Source organism: Rhamphochromis longiceps, linkage group LG12, assembly GCF_057381845.1.
Source record: "Rhamphochromis longiceps isolate RC_006_pf linkage group LG12, R_longiceps_female_GT1.1, whole genome shotgun sequence".
NCBI lineage: Eukaryota > Metazoa > Chordata > Actinopteri > Cichliformes > Cichlidae > Rhamphochromis > Rhamphochromis longiceps.
In genome coordinates this window covers 27,905,239-27,923,689 of record NC_140568.1, presented here as the reverse complement: position 1 = coordinate 27,923,689, position 18,451 = coordinate 27,905,239, and the positions used below count along the sequence as shown (strand labels likewise).

At 40.9% G+C, this 18,451-nt stretch overlaps 1 protein-coding gene across 8 annotated transcripts in view; it reads left to right on the top strand.

Annotated features, from left to right (window-relative positions):
• The window catches only part of LOC146657479 (membrane-associated phosphatidylinositol transfer protein 2-like), a 42,441-nt gene that overhangs the window by 2,389 nt on the left and 21,601 nt on the right, over positions 1 to 18,451 (top strand). For 6 of the 8 annotated variants that reach the window (XM_085425584.1, XM_085425590.1, XM_085425583.1 and 3 more), the window contains exon 2: positions 17,154 to 17,396. In XM_085425584.1, the coding sequence (XP_085281710.1) occupies positions 17,319 to 17,396 (78 nt within the window). In that variant the 5' untranslated portion in view covers positions 17,154 to 17,318. Of the gene's footprint in view, positions 1 to 3,823; positions 4,377 to 12,823; positions 13,287 to 17,153; positions 17,397 to 18,451 lie in introns of those variants that run through there. The other 2 variants (XM_085425586.1, XM_085425585.1) reach the window with 2 other exon arrangements.

Below are 18,451 nucleotides of genomic sequence, written 5' to 3'. Positions count from 1 at the left end.
GTTAATCTGAAACTAGCGTTGCATCTTTTGATGCGGATTGTTACAGCTGCCATTCATTAGTGTCATGAGGCCCGCTTGTCAGTCACTGAAGTACTTTTCTAATGATTAAAAGCGACGTGTCTGACGCACAGTCCCTCGATTACAACACAAGCATCATTTACGGCCGAGAAATCAAATCTCGCTCATGCAACTGCACGTCACTCTCTTCACAAGTTAAATGTGAACTTTAAGATATGATTATGACCTTTTAAGATGCGGTGAAGGTAACAGCATCTTAAGAAACCATTTATTTTTTATTTTTTATAAAAAAGAAATTATTGACTTCCTTCCCTCTTCCCCGACAGACATTCGCTCACAAACATGCACATGTGGTATGTGGTCAAGGGCGTGCTGATGATTCGGAAGTGTAATTGTATGGTGACATGAGGTTTAGACAATATTTTGTCTTTTTATATATTCACCTTGTAGTCACCAAAGATAACTGTGATATTCTGCTACAATGAGTCTGTGTATCAACAGTGTTTGATTCTGCAGCTCGCTGAAGTACTGATGGTTTTCATATTCCAGTGGCCAGCTTGATTTAACCGAGCTCTCTGTTTGTTTGCATAACCTGTTTGCTCATTAAAAATACAAGTACAAGAGTACGAGTACAAGACTGCATGGGGACTCGTGCTCAGCGGAAGAAGTGCACAATACTGTGTTTTTGTTTTTTGGGTTATTTTGTTTTTGTGTTTTTTAAAGAAAAAAAAAATCCCATTTCATCCTGGCAAAAAACCATCTCTGCCTTTTATAAGAGCAAAGACCTGCACAGACTTCATGCTGGATGCATCTTTTGTCTTGACTGATTCCTGTCTTCTTCCACATTCCTGTAACTAGTACACTGTGAATTGTGGGTAGTTCCCTCAAGCAGGTTCTGCAGCATTGCAGACATGCTGAAAGGTAGAGACAAGACTAAAAATGTCTTTGAGACAGCTCACAGGAGCTCACAAATTCTCATTAGTCCTAACCTGTCTACATAGATGTGTGCTGGGAGTATATATGTACATCTGTGAGTGTTGACACTGAGACCAAGTAACATGTTAATGACTGTACTGGTAGTTTGGTGCCATGTTTACCTCTTTTGAAAAAGGCAAACTGGTTAACTCCTGCAAAATGGGCTTCTGAGACATCTATTTTGGAAAATGTACCAAAAAAAGGTAATTTAGAGTACCTGGGCAGGTTTACTTGAAAAGGATTAAGCTGCTTTTTCTAGATATATTCACTTTGAAATGTGCTTATAATGTCAGCCTAGGCTTAATCCATCTTTGGGAAACTGGCTCTCTAAGTCTGTGTGGATGTATGAAAAAAACACAGTCACAAATGTTTACATACAGATGTGTAACGTAGCTCAAACAGTGGACTCTGGGTGGTGTTTACACATTTGCGTCACCACTGTAGCTTCAGAAATGTGTAAGCAGTAGTCACAAAACCGTACGTGTGTGTGTAGCTGACGTCAAAAATGAAAGCCATGTTCATAGATGGGCGTTGGCTTCTGTTGTTCCATTGTGATGTGATCGCTAGTGGACTCTAGCGCATGCTTTTTTTTTTCTTTTTTTTTTAATATTTAAATTTGCTTCAGTTGTTATGAGCACATTTAACACTGAGAATTGACGTTTCCCTTCCCGCAGAAAAGCACCTCCAGAATCTCATTTCACAAACATTTGAAGTAACAAAGTCATTTAACGGACTTTAAATATTAATTAAGTATAAATATTGTATGAGTTATTTGCTGAAAACCCAGAGTTGCAGCTCCTGGATGACAAATTCATATGCAGCTGTAGCCCAGTGAATATGTAAAAGTTATTACTGTTATATAATTATTGGGGGGGGGGTTGTTTGTTTTGTGAAGCTTGTTTTGTACACAGACCTGCAGATATTATTTTTAGGTTTTAATCCATTTCTTTTTTAGACGAGAAGCACAATTACTGATGTGTTTCTGAGCGTTCACAGAGACAGAGAGACTATGAGAGAGCGGTTGACAGGCTTCTGAAACCTGATAGCTCTTTTACTCTCAGGTGCCTCTCTTAAATATAACACATCACACAAACAGAGGCACCGAAGGAGAAAGAGTGGAGGTGATTGTGAATCAGCCCGTTGTCTGTACAGTTGTGATTTCTTGTGTGGCTTGTTCACAACTTGTTGTTGAATTAAAGCAGTTCTGGTGCTGCTTTTAAAGGAGGGGGGTGGAAAAGGAGGGGGGTGGAAAAGGGGGGGGGGGGGGGTAGGGCTGGGCCATATTATACCGTTCACGGTAATACCGGTATAATGTTAGGCAACGATAGGAAAATGAAATATCGCGATAGAATGGGAGTAAAACGCGCATGCGCAGTGCCTTTGTTTTCATACGCACATGGCCGATTGTTGGTTTGTAAAAATGGTGCAACTTCCGTGATGTGGAACTGGTTTGGTGTTTGTCCGTCAGATACACAACAAAGCACATTTTTTTGCAGAACATGCAAGCGGCCGTTGTTATTGTCGTATTTGTCGGACTAAGATGCTCTTAAATCTGGGAGTAATCTGGGTCCCAAACTCCGTATATTTGACTTCAGGTCAAACAACACTGCAGCATCACTGAGAGTTGAAAACTGTCTAAATTCTTTGATCTTTAATAAAACGATCAGCATTGCTGCTTTACCAGGTGTAACTATAAAGTTTAACTTCCAGGCATCCATGAAAACAAAAGTTATTACATTTAACGGAGTTAGAAGTTAGCAGGAAGCTAGCGGAAGTTAGCTCGCTAGTTTCGCTAGTTACCTAAGCATGATATAGCATGTTCTGACTGAGAGATTTCTGAAAAAATTCAAACGTACAGCTCTGCTATCACTTCCAACATAAATGAAGACAGGAAACTAAACAGCAGTGGCGTTTGTAGGGTTACTGAAGTTGGGCTAGCTGGTATATAATAATGTGCTACGTGATCGCTAGCGACACAGCTATGTTAGCATAACATAAACAGTGAAGCTGGAGGACGAACACTAACACTTTTCCACTTATAAAAGTTAACGTGAAGGTTCTTCATGGTTAGAGACAAATGCAATCGCATGGCAGGATGCTGTAAACGGACCAAACTTCAGTCAGGAGAACAACTGAGATAATCCATCCACAATACGAGGTTAGTCATTAATATACTGCAACAACATGGGAATAGCTCAGCTGCCAGAGAATTCAACATTAATGAATCAATGGTACAGAAGTGGAGGAAGCAAGAAGAATGAGTTTAATAAAATTTGATTTATCTGACTGCTTTGTTTCGCTTAATGTGCCTTATAATCCCGTGCACCTTATGGTCCGAAAAATGCGTACTGCACACTGCAGTTTAATGTTGCAAAGCACCTCTTTTTAACTTCAGTGGATATTATACATGGTTATGCTCAGGATATGTCAGCCCATTTCTACTGGAAATGCCTTTGGGTTAAACTTTCAGCAAGGAATTTGCATTTGCACTGTTACATTTTTATAAAGCTTTAATGTACCTAAAAACCAGCTTCTTGTTTACGTGAAAATAAATGGAAGGTTGTCTTTTTGCGCTAGTAATGTTGTGGAGTTGTATTTTGTCTCGCATCAATTATATCGTCAGTTATATCGTTATCGCAAATTTTCAAATATATATCATGATAAATATTTTTGGCCATATCGCCCTGCTCTAGGGGGGGGGTACTGCGATGAGCTAATTGAAGAATGATAAAAATTCATATCCGTGCCAATATTTGCTCCCGCCTCTTTTCCAAGGCTCAAATTACGCACTGCTCCACTAACATTATACAGCTTGACAACCTCCTGATGCTCAGGAGGAAACACTGCAAATGTATGCTGTATATCTGAGTGACGGTGGAGTGGAAAATTCCTGATAGAGGAGCCTGTAGCTTTCGAGCATGTGTCCCCAGCCTTGTTTGAGTATTCATAGTGGTGTGGTATCTATTTGGTTTTTTTGTGCGTGTGTGCGTGTGTTCTTCCATGTGGCAAATCGCCCGTGCTCCCACATTAACCCTCGGTTTGCTGGAGTTTGTCCTGCAGCATAAGTCAATAATCCCGCCGTTAATAAGATGACAAACAAGCATACAGTCATTAAGTAACTGAATTTAGTGGAGCGAGGAAGAAAAGATGCATTTCCTGCCAGTGTAAGTTTGAATGACGTATGCTGCTGCTCACCACATCTTTTGGTTCCACGTGTGTACCGTTTGAGCTGATTATCGGATGAGATCACTGGCACAGGAAGAGGAAAGAAACGACAGGTTCGTACAGCAAAAGGAGCGATGCGAGCGGCGGCTAATAAGGTTAAATATTCAAACGGTGCGTCTTTAGATGTTGCTCTGGAGATGCGTGCACTGACTTTACAGGTTTGTGTAATCTGATGTTTTCTTAACCCACTTGCTGCATTGCCACTTGTTTTTCAAAGAGAGAAAAATCCCCAAAAACCGAGCTGTTGTGTAATATCGGACTGTTTCTTCAGTTCTCCAATTTGTTTGTTTTTTTTCTTTTCTTTTTTTAAGCAGAGGAAGAGGTAAAGTCTCTGCTTTTTATGTAGACCTGCCACCCACCTCATAATGCAATTACTGCCACTCTTACCAAAGCCAAGTTAGCAGTATAATCTCATATAATGGTTAAAAGGATGCAGCTGTAGATTTGCGGTTTCCCCGACTTCCTCATTTATTTTATTCACTATTTAAAATGGTCAAACTCAGTGCATATACTCTCTCTGGAGCTCACTGCTGAATTGTAGTTGCAGTGGCCAGCTTTCTGTTAGCATTAGAAAAGTCAATTTATTTTGCAGCTTGGCATGTTACGTGGGATTTCATCTGGTCAAATAAGATTAAAGAAAGATAATAAAAGCATTAAACACGGTTCACCCAACAAACTGGTGTTTTTTTTGTTTTGTTTTTTAAATCTCAGACTCTATATTCTAAAGTCTTTTCCCTTATGGTGGTTGTCATGATGTTTGTCATGAACAGAGTCGTGCCTCTTTAGTTTAATTTCTTTGGCCATTGTTAGAGACCGTTTTATATTTGTACATTCGGCACAGGAGGGGATTTTATTAGTTGAGTACAAGTCCTGTTAAGTGTCTGATCTTTAACAAGGAAGCTCTTTAAAATATCCTGTGGTCTTTTTTTATTGTCTGAGAGGACATGACTGTTTGGTTAGCAGCTAACTAGCCCTCAGCTGTTATTCTAGGTGGGTTTGTCAAATAAATATATTTTACTAAATGGGGACTTGACTTTTAAAGATGAGGGTTTTTTGTTTTAAGAAAGGGTGGTGATTTTAGTACTCATGAAGGATGATGATGATGTCAGTGATTGTTTTTGTACTGATATGATGTCTGGGTGACGCTTAACTGAAACAAATTCATGATCGGATGTAGATGGAGTCCACTGACTCCTGTGTATTTGCTGCACTGATTAACGCGCGGTTTGAAGAGTATTTTTGGAAATAGCCAAATAAAATGTCAGAAAAATTTGCGTGTATAGTACTGCAAAACTGACCTTAAATACAGTGCAATCACCACAGTAACTTTTCAAGGAGTTTCGGCACCCCTTTGTTGACATGCTCTGGCGTTGTGCGATATGTTGTGACCTGTTATCGGTACTCCTTGCCTACATTTTTCTCTCTGACTTAAATTAGTTGTGCACTGAACGCTGTTATGTTACTCAAGCATTGCGCCTATGGCAGCTGGTCTACTGTTTGCATGGTGGGGTTTATATATACATGGCAGGTGATTGGGTGATGTTTTTGACACACCTAGCAAAAGAAGTGGAAAAAAAAAAAATACTTTAATGCACACTGTTTGGTAGAAGTGGGAATCGCCAGATACTACACAATACTGCGCTCACAGTACAATAATATTGCAATATAAAATTTTGCAGTATGCAGTAACACATATTGCAATTTATCAGCTTTTTTCATCTGCAAATTACATACTCAAAGTTAAACAAAGTTAAACTTGGTCAATCTGTTTTACCCAATAATTTTTGTTTTTGTTTTGCTACAAAATGAGATTGTTAAGCACACTGTCGCTAAAACCTGCCATAAATGTTACCATAAGACAGTCTGCCATCAGTCTAATGTCAGTCTTAAATTGGCAATTAATTGCAATCTGGTTCTGATAATACAGCAAATATCTGACAAATTGTTGAAATGTACTCATCTGTTGCTGTCTACTTAGACAGATATTCACATTTAACTGTTAAATATGTGCTCGGCAGCCTTCCTGTTCTGCACGAATACAACCAGAAAACGACCAGCTGGCAGCCAGTCGAGTCCCCTCAAGTTGTGCTTATTGACGCATTCAGGCTGATAGCAATCAGTCTTTATAAGTTAAATTGCAACTATTTGTCAGCCTTTGACGAGCTCTGCAAGAGTGACTGTAGTCAGTCTAAGTGACACTGCAACTGGTCTGATAGGAGGCAGGCTTTCTGCCTCCTGTCGGTTTGCGATTAAAAGTGGTTGAGAGTGTGCAACACCCTCAAACTCTGGGCAAATATTTACTCACCAAAAGTTTTTATTTATGCATTTATTTTTGGTAGGTGCAAGGAAATTCCTGTCCTACTTACTTCTGTGACTGAGCCATTAGCTAGCTCTCACTTAGGATGTATCTTTGTCAAGCTAAGCGTGTTCAATGTTAGGCTAACGTTATCTGAGGATGGTGGTGCATGAGATGAGCCTTCTTGTTTGTAGTATTCTTGAGTTTTTAAAAAAAATTTTTTTTAAAATAAAATATCAATATTTTGGTTAACCTTTTATTTATATAATATCCCAGTACTATGCTGTAACAATTTTTATCCCCCTGCAGTCTCCACTCTTATGGTGTAAGCACTAAACTCTCACACACTTAAATGACGTTGCCTGGGGGGTGAATGAGTGCAAGAGGCCCCATGGGCGCGTAAAGTTATGAGGAGGAATGTGATTCCAGCGACTTTACTCTTTGTTGTGTGAGTAGGATCTGTGCCCCCCCCCCCCCCAAAAAAAAAATAAAAAAAAAATAAGCAAAACTTAAAAGAAATTGTTCACGAATAAATAAACAAGATGTGTAAAATACCACATTCTGCATTCTTCTGGTTTCATGTAAAATTATTTCCTGTATCAGTCGTATTGGGTTACCCTTTTGTACTTATCTTCGCTTTTGTTTTTTTCCCCCTGCTTTTATTTGTAAAACCATGTTTAATCTCACAGCACTGAGGGATATTTAATTACCTAAGGCCACGTCTGCAGCAATGCAGACTTAACGCAGAGCTCTCATGGTTTCAGTGGGTAAGTGCCCCAGAGGCTTTAAATGAAGAATCTTTTTTATTTATTTTTTATTCAGGCAACAAATGAGGTCACTAATCACAGAAAGGAATCCAGCAATTATTTATATACTACTTACACATATACTCTTATTATACTTTTTTCTGTAAAACTGGAGGGTTTGTCATCATCCATTTTCCTCACCGACCGTTTGAGATAAATACAATCATTTTCCAATCGTATGTTCATAATAGCTTGTGTGTCCCTTTTTAAAGTCGTGCAAAAGATTTTGCAGTGCATCCCGAAGGATATTCAGTCAATTTCACTAACCAGAAACTAAATGCTGTCATCTGTGCCCTTTCAATCATTCAGGAACCTGCAGGGATTTGATGCACTCCTAAAAAAACAAAAAACAAACATCTCTTACAATTTCTGATGGGAGCATAGGGACACATTGCCAGCTGGCTGGTTATTTCAAGGTCTAATTTTTCTTTTAATTCATCTTGAGCGGACAATCACGCATCATGACAGTACTTCAGATGAGCTTCCATCATGTACCTGGGTGCTGGCCAAGCACTGAAGGGAACACTGTGTTTTCCCTGCACTTCGAGCTCCGCAGACTCTGTCCCTTTTTTTTTTTTTTTTTTTTTTTTTTTCCCCATCTCGCTCTCCCACCCTCAGCTCTCTTAAACAAAACAGGTGATGCTAATGCTGGTGTTGAGCTGTTGACAGGGACAACAGGGGTACAACCTGTCCCCACGCATCCCTGATGAGCCGGCTGATGAATGGCATATCATTGCTAATGCTCCTACAGTGGCGTTGTCTGGGAAATGAGACAAAGGCGTACGCTTTGCACGCGTCTGCTCCATGTCCTCCTTCATTTGGACACAAGTTTTTCTCGCAGTGTGGGCAGACTCCAAAGAAGAGCCGAAGTCTTTTTATAGAAATCGTCCACCTTCCTGTGTCCTTTCTCGAGCTTTATTTTTCCTGGAAGATAAATCGAGTTTATGCACATCCTCTAAGAGGGCTGGCATGTTTTATTTTTTTTCCTGGCCATAATCATCAACCTTGTAGATGAAGGGATATCAAGGCAGTCTGGCACATGCTCTCTGTGCCGGGAAACCTTTTAGCTCTTAGGCAGAACGATCTGCTTCTGGGAGGGAAAGTAAATCGAGCGACGAAGGATCACAGTCAGCTGTGAATTAGAAATGCTGCTTTCACCATTAAGAAAGTGCTCGTCAGTGGACTTTTTCACGCCTCCTTATTCTATCTCCACATTAGTTATGAGTCAGCCATGTTTATTTCACATATTTTAGAAATGTAAGTATTTATCTCTGCAGCTTTTACATCAGTATGATGCATAAGTGCCATTTTATATCTGTTTCCTTTTTTTGGTTCTGCCCTGAGCCCTCGCAGCGCTCTGAGTCACATGGACTTCGTAAAATGAAAGCAGCAGCGCTGGTTCATGTCACTTTACCCATGTTCCTCTTTCTTTTCCACTGGTCAGAGACACCTGATTTTTCTGAACCTAAAAATAGACCCCTTTGGACCCTAACTCAGCATCTCACGCTTACTTTTTTGCTCTCACTGTACAGGCTTTTTTCTTTTCGGGCGGTCTCTCTGTATTGCCCGTTCTTACGTGGCAGACAAAGTGCCACGTCTTCCTTCTTTCAGAGTTGTGTGCCTGTGTGAGAGAGAAAGGGAGAAGTTAGAGAATTTGTGGGGTTTTTTTATTTTTTATTTTTATTTTTTTATAGCCCTTGCTCTGATAAGAAAATCCCATAACCAGGCTTTCCACAAGGCTGGAAAGCTGACCTCACAACCCGCTGCAGTGTTAGCCACAGACACTTACCAAGAGCATCTTTGAAAATGGCCTTTTATGGTCAGTAGAAGAAGCTGCTTCACTCTTTGGTGAGTGGGTAGAGCACTTTTTGGAAGGCTGCGTTATTTGTGCTACATAAAGGGGTTTAAGGTATTTCACCAAAGGGCAGCCTGTAACCTTGGGCTTTTTTTATGAGCAGCTTTCTTATCATTGACCTTTTAAATGTGCTTTATGCACAGTAACCTTGAAATGAGCAGTGACGCACACTGAAGGTGATGATTCAGTGATTTGAGTTGTAACCCAGAAAGTACAAGGTTGGCATACAGACCAAAGCACCGACTGAGACTGGTGTCGATAATTGAGTTGAGATCAGATTTGTCCTCCCTTTTTTGTGAATTGCTTGGACTTTATGCACTTGGCCAAATAAGACTTTAGTTTGATATGAGGGGCTTGTGAGGGATTAAACTGTCATAACATTCAAAACCAGTCTGTTTTAGTAGGTACACCATTTCAACTTTGCACACTTTTAGTTTCTGTGTCCTCGATTCACAGAGAGGTTTTCGGATCCACTTTCCTCTAAGCTAGTGTGTGAAGCTGGCACAGAGAGTTTGTTTTTCTTTCCACTTTCTTGTAACTGACTGCTGTTTTTGAAAGAGGATCTGTCAGTGGTTTACTTGGTTAATTTTAAACTTCACAAAGAGAACTAGCATTAAACTGACGGGTATAGGCCACCTTTCAACCCTTGATGTGCTGCAGGAAGTAACATGCGTGTCTATTTAATTTTTTTTATTAATTTTAAGCATAGTACAGTAGACGCAGAAGGAAACTAGTCTTGAACCAGCATGTAAGGATTTTCAAGTCTTATCGTGAATTTTCTTGGCTATTTGATGTTTTGTTTTTCTGTTTTTGTTTTTTTGGGCCACATTTAAATCCTGCATGCTGACACAGTTGCAGATATTTCGGGTTGCTGTATGAATCGATGAGGCTTCTATAGCAGATTGCCGTGGAAATGAGCTGCGGCAGGAGGGAAAAGAGACCGACAAAAGTGAAAGTGGAGACAGGGGAAACGGGAGAAACCAGTATCAGCCCCGGCAGCGTCTGGTCTCTACTTTCCCCCGTCACTCTGACTTCATCTTGGCAACCAATAAGGAAAGGCCCCTCTGTGTCTCCATGGTAACCCCCTGTTCAAGCAATGATGGAGAGGATAAAGGGGCAGGAAAGAAAATACATTTTGGCCTAAGGCAAAACATTTTTCTTCTCAAGTTTTGTTGAGTGTAATGCATTTTCTTTCTCTTCTGTGACATTGTCATTCAAAAAACAGAATGTTGCATTTTTTTTTCTTTTTAAATGTGAGAGACTAAAAATAGACCCCAGGCAAGGCACAATGATTTCTGTTTACACTTGCCTTTAAGCTTTATATGCTTCTATACTTTTGCAGTGACCACGACCTTTGTTGTCTATCACAACTGATAAATATTTTACTCGTAGCCCTGCTGCTTCTGCAGTTTGCAGATGTTTCAGCGTCTTTTTAAACGCTTCATATCAAGCGCTCACTTTCCTCTCTGCAGGTTGCGATACACACGCATGTGCCCACATTCTTTTATAGAGTTATAGTGTAGGTGTTAGCGCAGTAATGAATCTCAGCCACAGCGCTGTCGTATGCCACATAACCAAAGCTGCTTCTCACTGTTGTGAGAGACAGAGAGTGGCAGTGATAATGGAAATTCATTTGTTGTTATCCGTCCAAGCCTTTGTGGCACTGGTAAGCATGCACTCTGCAATAGTCTCCACATTAGCAAGAAGGCCTTAATTTGAATCAGCGTCTTGTTGCTGCCAAACACTCGAAGAGTGACTGATGAGAATGTTTTGGAGAGATTGTCTAAATGCACCAAAGCATTTCCTTTCCTTTTGGTCTGCTGGGCTACATGAATTAGTTAATGGAATGGGCAAAATGCGAGCGTAGCGACGCTTTCCTTTTCTGTATCTGCTGAGTTATATAACACGCTCTCTCTACGCAGCTCATTTAGGCTCGCTGAGCACTTTCAGAGAATGACAGCAAGGGAAGATCCTCGTTTAACCTTGGCACGTAACTGATTAATCCAAGTGCAATTTTCATATAAGGTCATCTAATTTTGGATTTCTGAGTGAAGCGTGGGGTTGGTTAGAGATGGTGTTGGTATGCAACGGGCCCATTTTGGACCACTGTGGCGTTGACGAGCACCACTGAGGCATAAGAAAACAATGGCTCCAATTATTAAAGGGGCTTAAAGTTCTCAGCGATCACTAAGCACCCGATTTATTTATTTTTGAATTTTAATTACATGATGCGGGTGTCAAATGTAAAACCTATATTCCAGTGGTTCCTGCACTCTGTTAAATTAGATGATCTGCTTTAGATTAAAATCATGTTCACCTCGAGATCTTGCAAAAATGGCAGATATCTTTGCAACAGGTGTGGCTTTCTTCTAATATCTAATTCTTCTGTATGTTGCACAAGGAGAGCTTTTCACATCAAATGAGCAGTTATGACACTCTTTAAATGTATATTGGCTTTTTTTGTTTGTTTTTAGATATCTTCCAAGTGGGTATACACACTAAAACTAAAACTCACAGTTAATAGAAGATTATTCATTTGTTTGTTCGTGTTAACAAATCCCTTTCTCTGTGGTAATCAAACTGCAGTTTCACGACACCATGTTCAGCTGTGCCTGAGCTCGATTTCTTTTTGCTCTCGTTCATTCCCTCCCTGTGCAGGCTCATTTTTAGAAGCAGATCATACTTGCAGGGCTACTGTAGGAGGTAGAGGACGAGAAGGAGGAGGAGGAACACAATGCAGGAGATGCTCACAGGGTGTCAAGTATTTTTAGCTTTCCCCTTGTGCTGTGATGATGAGTAAAGAACAAGGGCAGGTTGTGCTTCCCACCTTCATAGTTTGTGGAAGATTGTGGACCTGAGGGACGGGAAAGGGTGATGGATATGTTTCAGAATGCATACGGCGCTCATTGTATTTACTGTATAAGAACAAGATGACTCACCATTATTTGGCCCCTTTATTTTTACAAGATTATACTGTTTTTTTTTTTTTCAGCTTATAACACGGCTTCCAAAGGTGATTACTCACACTTTGTTTTGTTTTTCCATATGAAACTGATTCTCTCATCTTAAGTCAGCATCAGACTTCTTTTAAACTGAGGCTAACTAAAGAACCATCATAATGCTCTTGCTTTGCTTTTGTTTGAGCTGTGCATTGTGTGGTGTCACATATTTAAAAAAAAAAAAAAAAAAAAGGCTTTTTCATTAAAGAGAGAGGCTCAATGTTTGCTCACTACTCCAGTGCTGTATTGAAATCAAGCAAGGTAAAACACGGCGTGTGTGTGTGTGTGTGTGTGTGTGTGTGTTTTATTAAATTTCTTTATTGGTGCCTAAAGGGGGTGGGTTTTGTTGGGTGTATTGTCACAAAAATACTGTTTATCTGATAAATACTCTTCATTCTTTGCCCTCATTAGACCCTTCACCTTATAATCTCAGTATGTTTGAGACTGAAGTTAGAGTTCGAAATAAGCCCAAAGGCTTCTTTAGGCTCGTAGATGGATGGTAAACTCCCTCATTTGTGTGCGTTTACGGCCCAGCACGAATACATTTGTCTTAAGCCTCTTGACATTTTAACTGGATTGGTCGGTAAGCCCATCAACTCAATCAAGGATTCTTATCACAAGCTGAGGCAGTTGCCATAACCGAGGTTGCCTCTGTGATACGAGAGCAACAGTGTGAAACCGATCTGCTGTATTTCAGGCAAGCCGGGAGGCTAATATGTTCCACTTGTATTTTAACGGTCACGTGAGCCACCGATCCCTGGAATTTACCGCCTTCTCTGGTGCGCAGCCTCAGCACTGTGCTCTATAAAACACTGCTAAATTTAAAGGAGCGCCACCATTGCAGCCTTTGGGAAAAGCCTCCAGTGAGTCACCACTGCCCTCTCGGTATTGCTCCGTGTTTGACAGCAAGGCCCAGCTGCTGCTCTCTGTCCTGGGGATCTGTCTGTTTACTGTGCATATATCATGTCTTTGGACAGATTAAGTCATGCCACTTTCCATTATGAGAGTGAAGGACAGTGTGGAGTGGCAAGGAAAGCCAAGAGTGAAAGGCACATTTCATGTTTATGTCAAAGCAATCGACCCGAAGGATATGCTGGTCTGTGTTCTGTGGAGTAAGCAGGTTTCGTCTGTTTATGTCACTTATCAGTGGTTAGACGTAACCAGATGTGCAGCGCTCTCCACACTTGTTTGTTGAGAAAGGCTTTTGTAGCCAGACAGATGTAGCCATGATTAAAGGCGTCACCCTTATGGCTCCTCTTGTATTATTCATCATGTTACCTGGAACGTTTCTGTATTGACGCTGATTTTTAGTGTCTAATTCACCTTTTGAAAAAGGAAAAAATGAATCACTTGGTACAATAACACTCCTGCCTGGAGGATTGCATTTTTAAAAAAAAATTTTTTATACCTTCGATGGCTCATCACACTTTGATGTAGCATTGTGCACGTCAGGGTGTATGCCGGCCGCACAGGATCACGAAACGGTAGCAGGAAGAGGTACAAAAGGCAATCCCACTCAAAGTGTCTTGTAGCTATCGCTGTCTTCAGCTTTGTCGAAACAGGAGCAGGAACATTGGGGGCTGCTTTGTGATGAGCGCTGTGCATGGGCTTGTGCTGCTGTTGCGTCACTGCCTAGAGGGGGGCAGAGACAGTATTTTTAGAAGGGAATGAGCATATTCTCTGCACAAACAACGTCAAGCACTCTGCTTGCGTATGCTTGGATTATTGTGACCAGGCTATTTTTAAGCTCTGTGTGTGAGAGTGCTTTTTTTTCTGGGTCAAGCATGGTGCCAGTACTCTCTCGAGTCTGCTGGTGAATCGTACATTACCGGTCCTGTGCTGTGCACTGCATCTGCATCAGTCAAAAATGAAAGTTGGAGAATCACAGGTTTAAACCAGCAGGAGGAAAGACTTTCCTTTTTATTTTTTTTTATTTTTTATTTTAAAAAAAAAAAAGCTTTCTATCTGCAGTGAAACGTAATGCCTGTATTTGTGGAACAGTCACCCGGTCTTAAATTAGCTAATTCAGGAGGCCTTATAATGTGTAGTCAATACAACCGCAGACACAATACATAAATATACAATACAAGATGTATGCTGTCAAATGTGTATAAAGTTTGGGTGTGTCCATGTGAGATTGTTGCTTCACTGAGTTTACACAACTGCAGCCGGACAAGAGGAGACAGGTGCTGGAAAGTGGTGCATAAGCTTTCCACTGAAACCAAACGTTTTACTGAAGAAGAAGGAAAAACATATTTTAAGCTGGAACCGCAGATTATAGAGGGTGGAAATAACTTCCTAGTTTCTGCCCAACAAGGCATAAATATGACTCACATTTGCTGGTATATAAAATCAGACTTAAGCCAAATACGAGTACTTACTTTCATTATGTGCACAAAACAGAATTTAGCTTGTATGTTACTTTTTTTTTTTTTTTTTTTTTTTTTTTAAAGACTGAATTTAATTGAGTAATCAAGATGGTGGGGAATGGTTGCTTTGTGCAATGCTCACCAGTAGCAATACTGCTGTAATCCTGCAGAATAGTGACATAACTAACCTGCATCAGTATTGCTGCTAATCCCTGCAGAGCATCATCACAACAGCTTCTGAACACATGCTGTCGGACAGAGCTCTGCTTTGGGTGGACAGGGTCCCTCTGTTGAGCTGCCTGCTGGTTTTTCTTGCTTTCTGTTTGTTTGCTGTGTCCTTGTTGTGGTATTTGCATACCTGCTGTCACTTCCGTGTGTGTGTAGGCTGGCCGTTGGGGGCTGAACTTTGATTCATAAAGCAATAGTAGACAGCAGACAGTAAAAGAAGTAGTCTTATCATTGTCAGACTGAATGACCTCCAAATCAGTACAGTTAATACATCCATAATCTGTGGTCAAGAGAAAATACTCAGACTCATTTCTTGCATCAATAAATGCATCTGCATTAACAGTGTTGCCAGATTTTTAAATCATGCTTGGAGTAAATGTTACTTTGAGGCTGTTAGTGCAAAGTGCTTATCCTTATTGATTAACTTCTAAAGACTCCTTGGGCTCCAGAGCTGCAGGCTTTCCTCTGGGCCTCTCCATGTAGCCTAGTTTTATTCTAGCATCCCCCCAAGAGTGCAGTTATTTTCAGCAAAATGTGGTGTTCTGCTCTGATTTTGTCAATGCTTTGTTCTTCACTGTAAAGAAATCACAAAAAAAATGTATAGAAGCAGAACACTTCCTAATATTTTAGTAAACAGCTGCTGTTCCAGATGTGAAGTCGGTCAGGCTGCGTCTTCTTTCCAGCCTCAGTAAAGTCAATAGATAAAAGCTTTTCTTTAGCGGCATTCAAACATTCAATCATTGGAGGGAATGGGTCTGTTGGTTCGACCAAACCTGGCCTTTGTTTGTTGGATAAGTGACGCAGGGGGGATATTGATGTGATTAGAGTGATTACACAGAATGGACGCATTCCTGAGCAAGGTCCAATAGCTTCCATAGTTCAGAAATTGGTAAATATTAAGGTTATGCAAGACTGTGTGGTCACATTTGGCTAAATAGCTAAATCAGCAGCGTCAGGATGGTGTTGTGCACTATAGTCTCCTCGGCAGCATAACTAAGATCCTGCCTAATGTGCTTTCACCTGACCTATCTGAAAACAGGCTGAACTTTATCTTAAATTTCAGTTAAACTCAGTTTTATTTATATCATTACACTCGCTTAAGGTGCTATATATATGGCACGGTAAAGACCCCAACTATCCAGTGACCCCCAATGAGCAAACACTTGGGGACAGTGGGAAGGAAGAACTAACTTTTAACAGGAAGAATTCTCTGGCAGAATCAAACTGGTTGGGGGCAAGGGGTGAAAGACAGGATAAAAGATGCACTGTGGAAGAGAGCCAGAGATTAATAGTAACTAATGATTAAATGCAGACTGGTGTATGAAGGGAGAAGAAGATACACTCGTGAGAAACCCTGAGCAGCCTATGCCTATTGCAGAGTAACTAAGAGAGGATTCAGGGTCAACTGACTCAAATAAGTGCTTTATCAAAGTACACCTTTAAATCTTTGCTGTTAAAATATCCAAGTTTGAGAATTTGAAAACATAACCTGGAAAGGAGATAATGCCTGTGACAGTTATTTAGCTAAACTTCCACTACAGTGCAGTATGGTGCTGCATAGGCGTGATCTTGTTTTGTACTTTTTTAGCTTCGGAGAGCTGTTTTCTTGCCTTAACGGTCAAAGCAGACTTCTGCAACTCACGCCACCCACACGTTGTGTATGTATAGCCCACACCTACCCCTATTCTACCCAGTGGTTTGAAAACAATGCTTTGTGTATTCCTTATTTGTGAAACCTCGATCATGAACAGGGGGGCTCTTACACTGTTATATAATACCTCCCACTCTACTGTAATCCCTCTTATGCTAACTTAGCACCCCATGTGACGGTGCTGGACCGCTGGAAGAAAAAGGGTGGCTGTCGGGACTGTCGGCAAGGCATGGGTGCTCTTCGTAGACTCTGGCCACACACCTACACACAAAAACACACACGCAGTAGCCTGTGTATAAGAAGGAGTATTTATCCTAGGAAGTGCTTTACTTGGATTTGCGATGCTGGATGGAGGCACAACACCGGTGCTTGTCTTCATTGCCAAGGCTTGGAGTAGATGTCTACTACACGGAGCATATGTTCTGAATGACACTTTGGCTCTTTTCTTCATCTGCCTGTGAGCCACGAGAGGGGATCTTTGTCCTCCGATGTGTGTAGCAGAGTTAGACAGATTCAGAATTTAGTCTGTGTGCTGACAGGTTTTGCCCGTTATTGATATTTTTTACTGCTGCTTTCTGATTTTTGAATCTGGAATAATCATTAGGAATTTTAAGATGTTAACTTTATCCATATGTTTTGACTAACACACTCTACAAATGGGATGTTTTGCATTAATATGCAGCACCCATAACCCAGTTTTTTTTTTTTTACGTTTTCTTTCACCTCCACAGGAGCCATCAATGTGGACTTCAGCTGGTGATTTGACAAGTCTCGTATAGGAGCATCCCGAGTCTCTTCTTCCCTCTCTCCCCCTCCCTTTCCCTCTATCCCTCCCTCCCCCGTTCCCTTGTCAATCTCCTCCCTGATCCCCCTATCCCCCTTCTCCAAGCTTCACCATGCTCATCAAGGAGTACCGCATCCCCATGCCCATGAGTGTGGAGGAGTACCGCATCGCCCAGCTTTATATGATACAGGTGAGGCAACACAACCATGGTTTCCAGCAAATCCTCACCCACACACACGCACCTAACTAAAAATGAACAACCGCAGAAACGAGGGGACGAAAACGAGCAGTCAAAGAGGAGATAAAGTAACACGGGGAGTTCTTGAAGTGTGCAATCACAGCATACTCAATGATGAAAACGATTGGTCGTATGATGCGTGACGTTGGTGGAGCAACTAAACAAAGAGAGCCTGTGTGCTGATAGATTATCCAGTTTAAACTCTCTGAAGCTGGCTGTTTAAAGCTGTCATAGACCGCATGTTTCTGCACTCGATGAAACGCCATGTACACACACTGCTGCGACGGAGATGGACATACTGCTTTCATTTGTCAAAGCAGGCCCTTAGCTGGAGATGGAGGGTCTGTGTTAGAGCATTAGGGTTTACAGCGCCTGCAGAAAGGGCCCATTTAAATAGCTTTAGTTCTGCTGTGCAGCATTATATCCTCTTCATATGGCATGTGTACATGAAGGTAGATTTACTTAATCCAGCAGTACACAGAGGAGGTATTGATGCCAAGACTCAGGCTGTGGTAAAAATACAGTGTTATTTATAGTTCAGAGATGTGCATATTAGGCATTAGGTGCATTTGTTTGGATTTGAGCTGCACGGTTACGTAATGTGTGTTTTACGATCATTGCAGAGCAAGCTGAAGTTACAGACCTGTTTGATCAAGTTGAGGTTTTTTGAGTTTCGATGCATTTTGCCTCTTTGCTGATCTTGCATTGCGATGGTAATGTGAGTCTGGTTGCTTTTTGTTATCAGAAAATAAGATTCACAAAGAGTGCAGAGTAAATTCAAAGCAAAGTATCAAGAGAAATCGGCATCTTAAGAGTCAAACGTGGGAGCTTTATTTGTGACCTTCATCTCTCAGGGTTCAGCTTTGTTGGATAGGTTCAGCATTTATGACTTGGGTAAGGAAAGCCCAGGATGCTTTCATGATGTAGACCAGCTGTTAATCTTACAGCCAAATAAGGATGTTGACGGGGTTGTTTAAAATTAATATCCACCCACAGGTATAACAAGG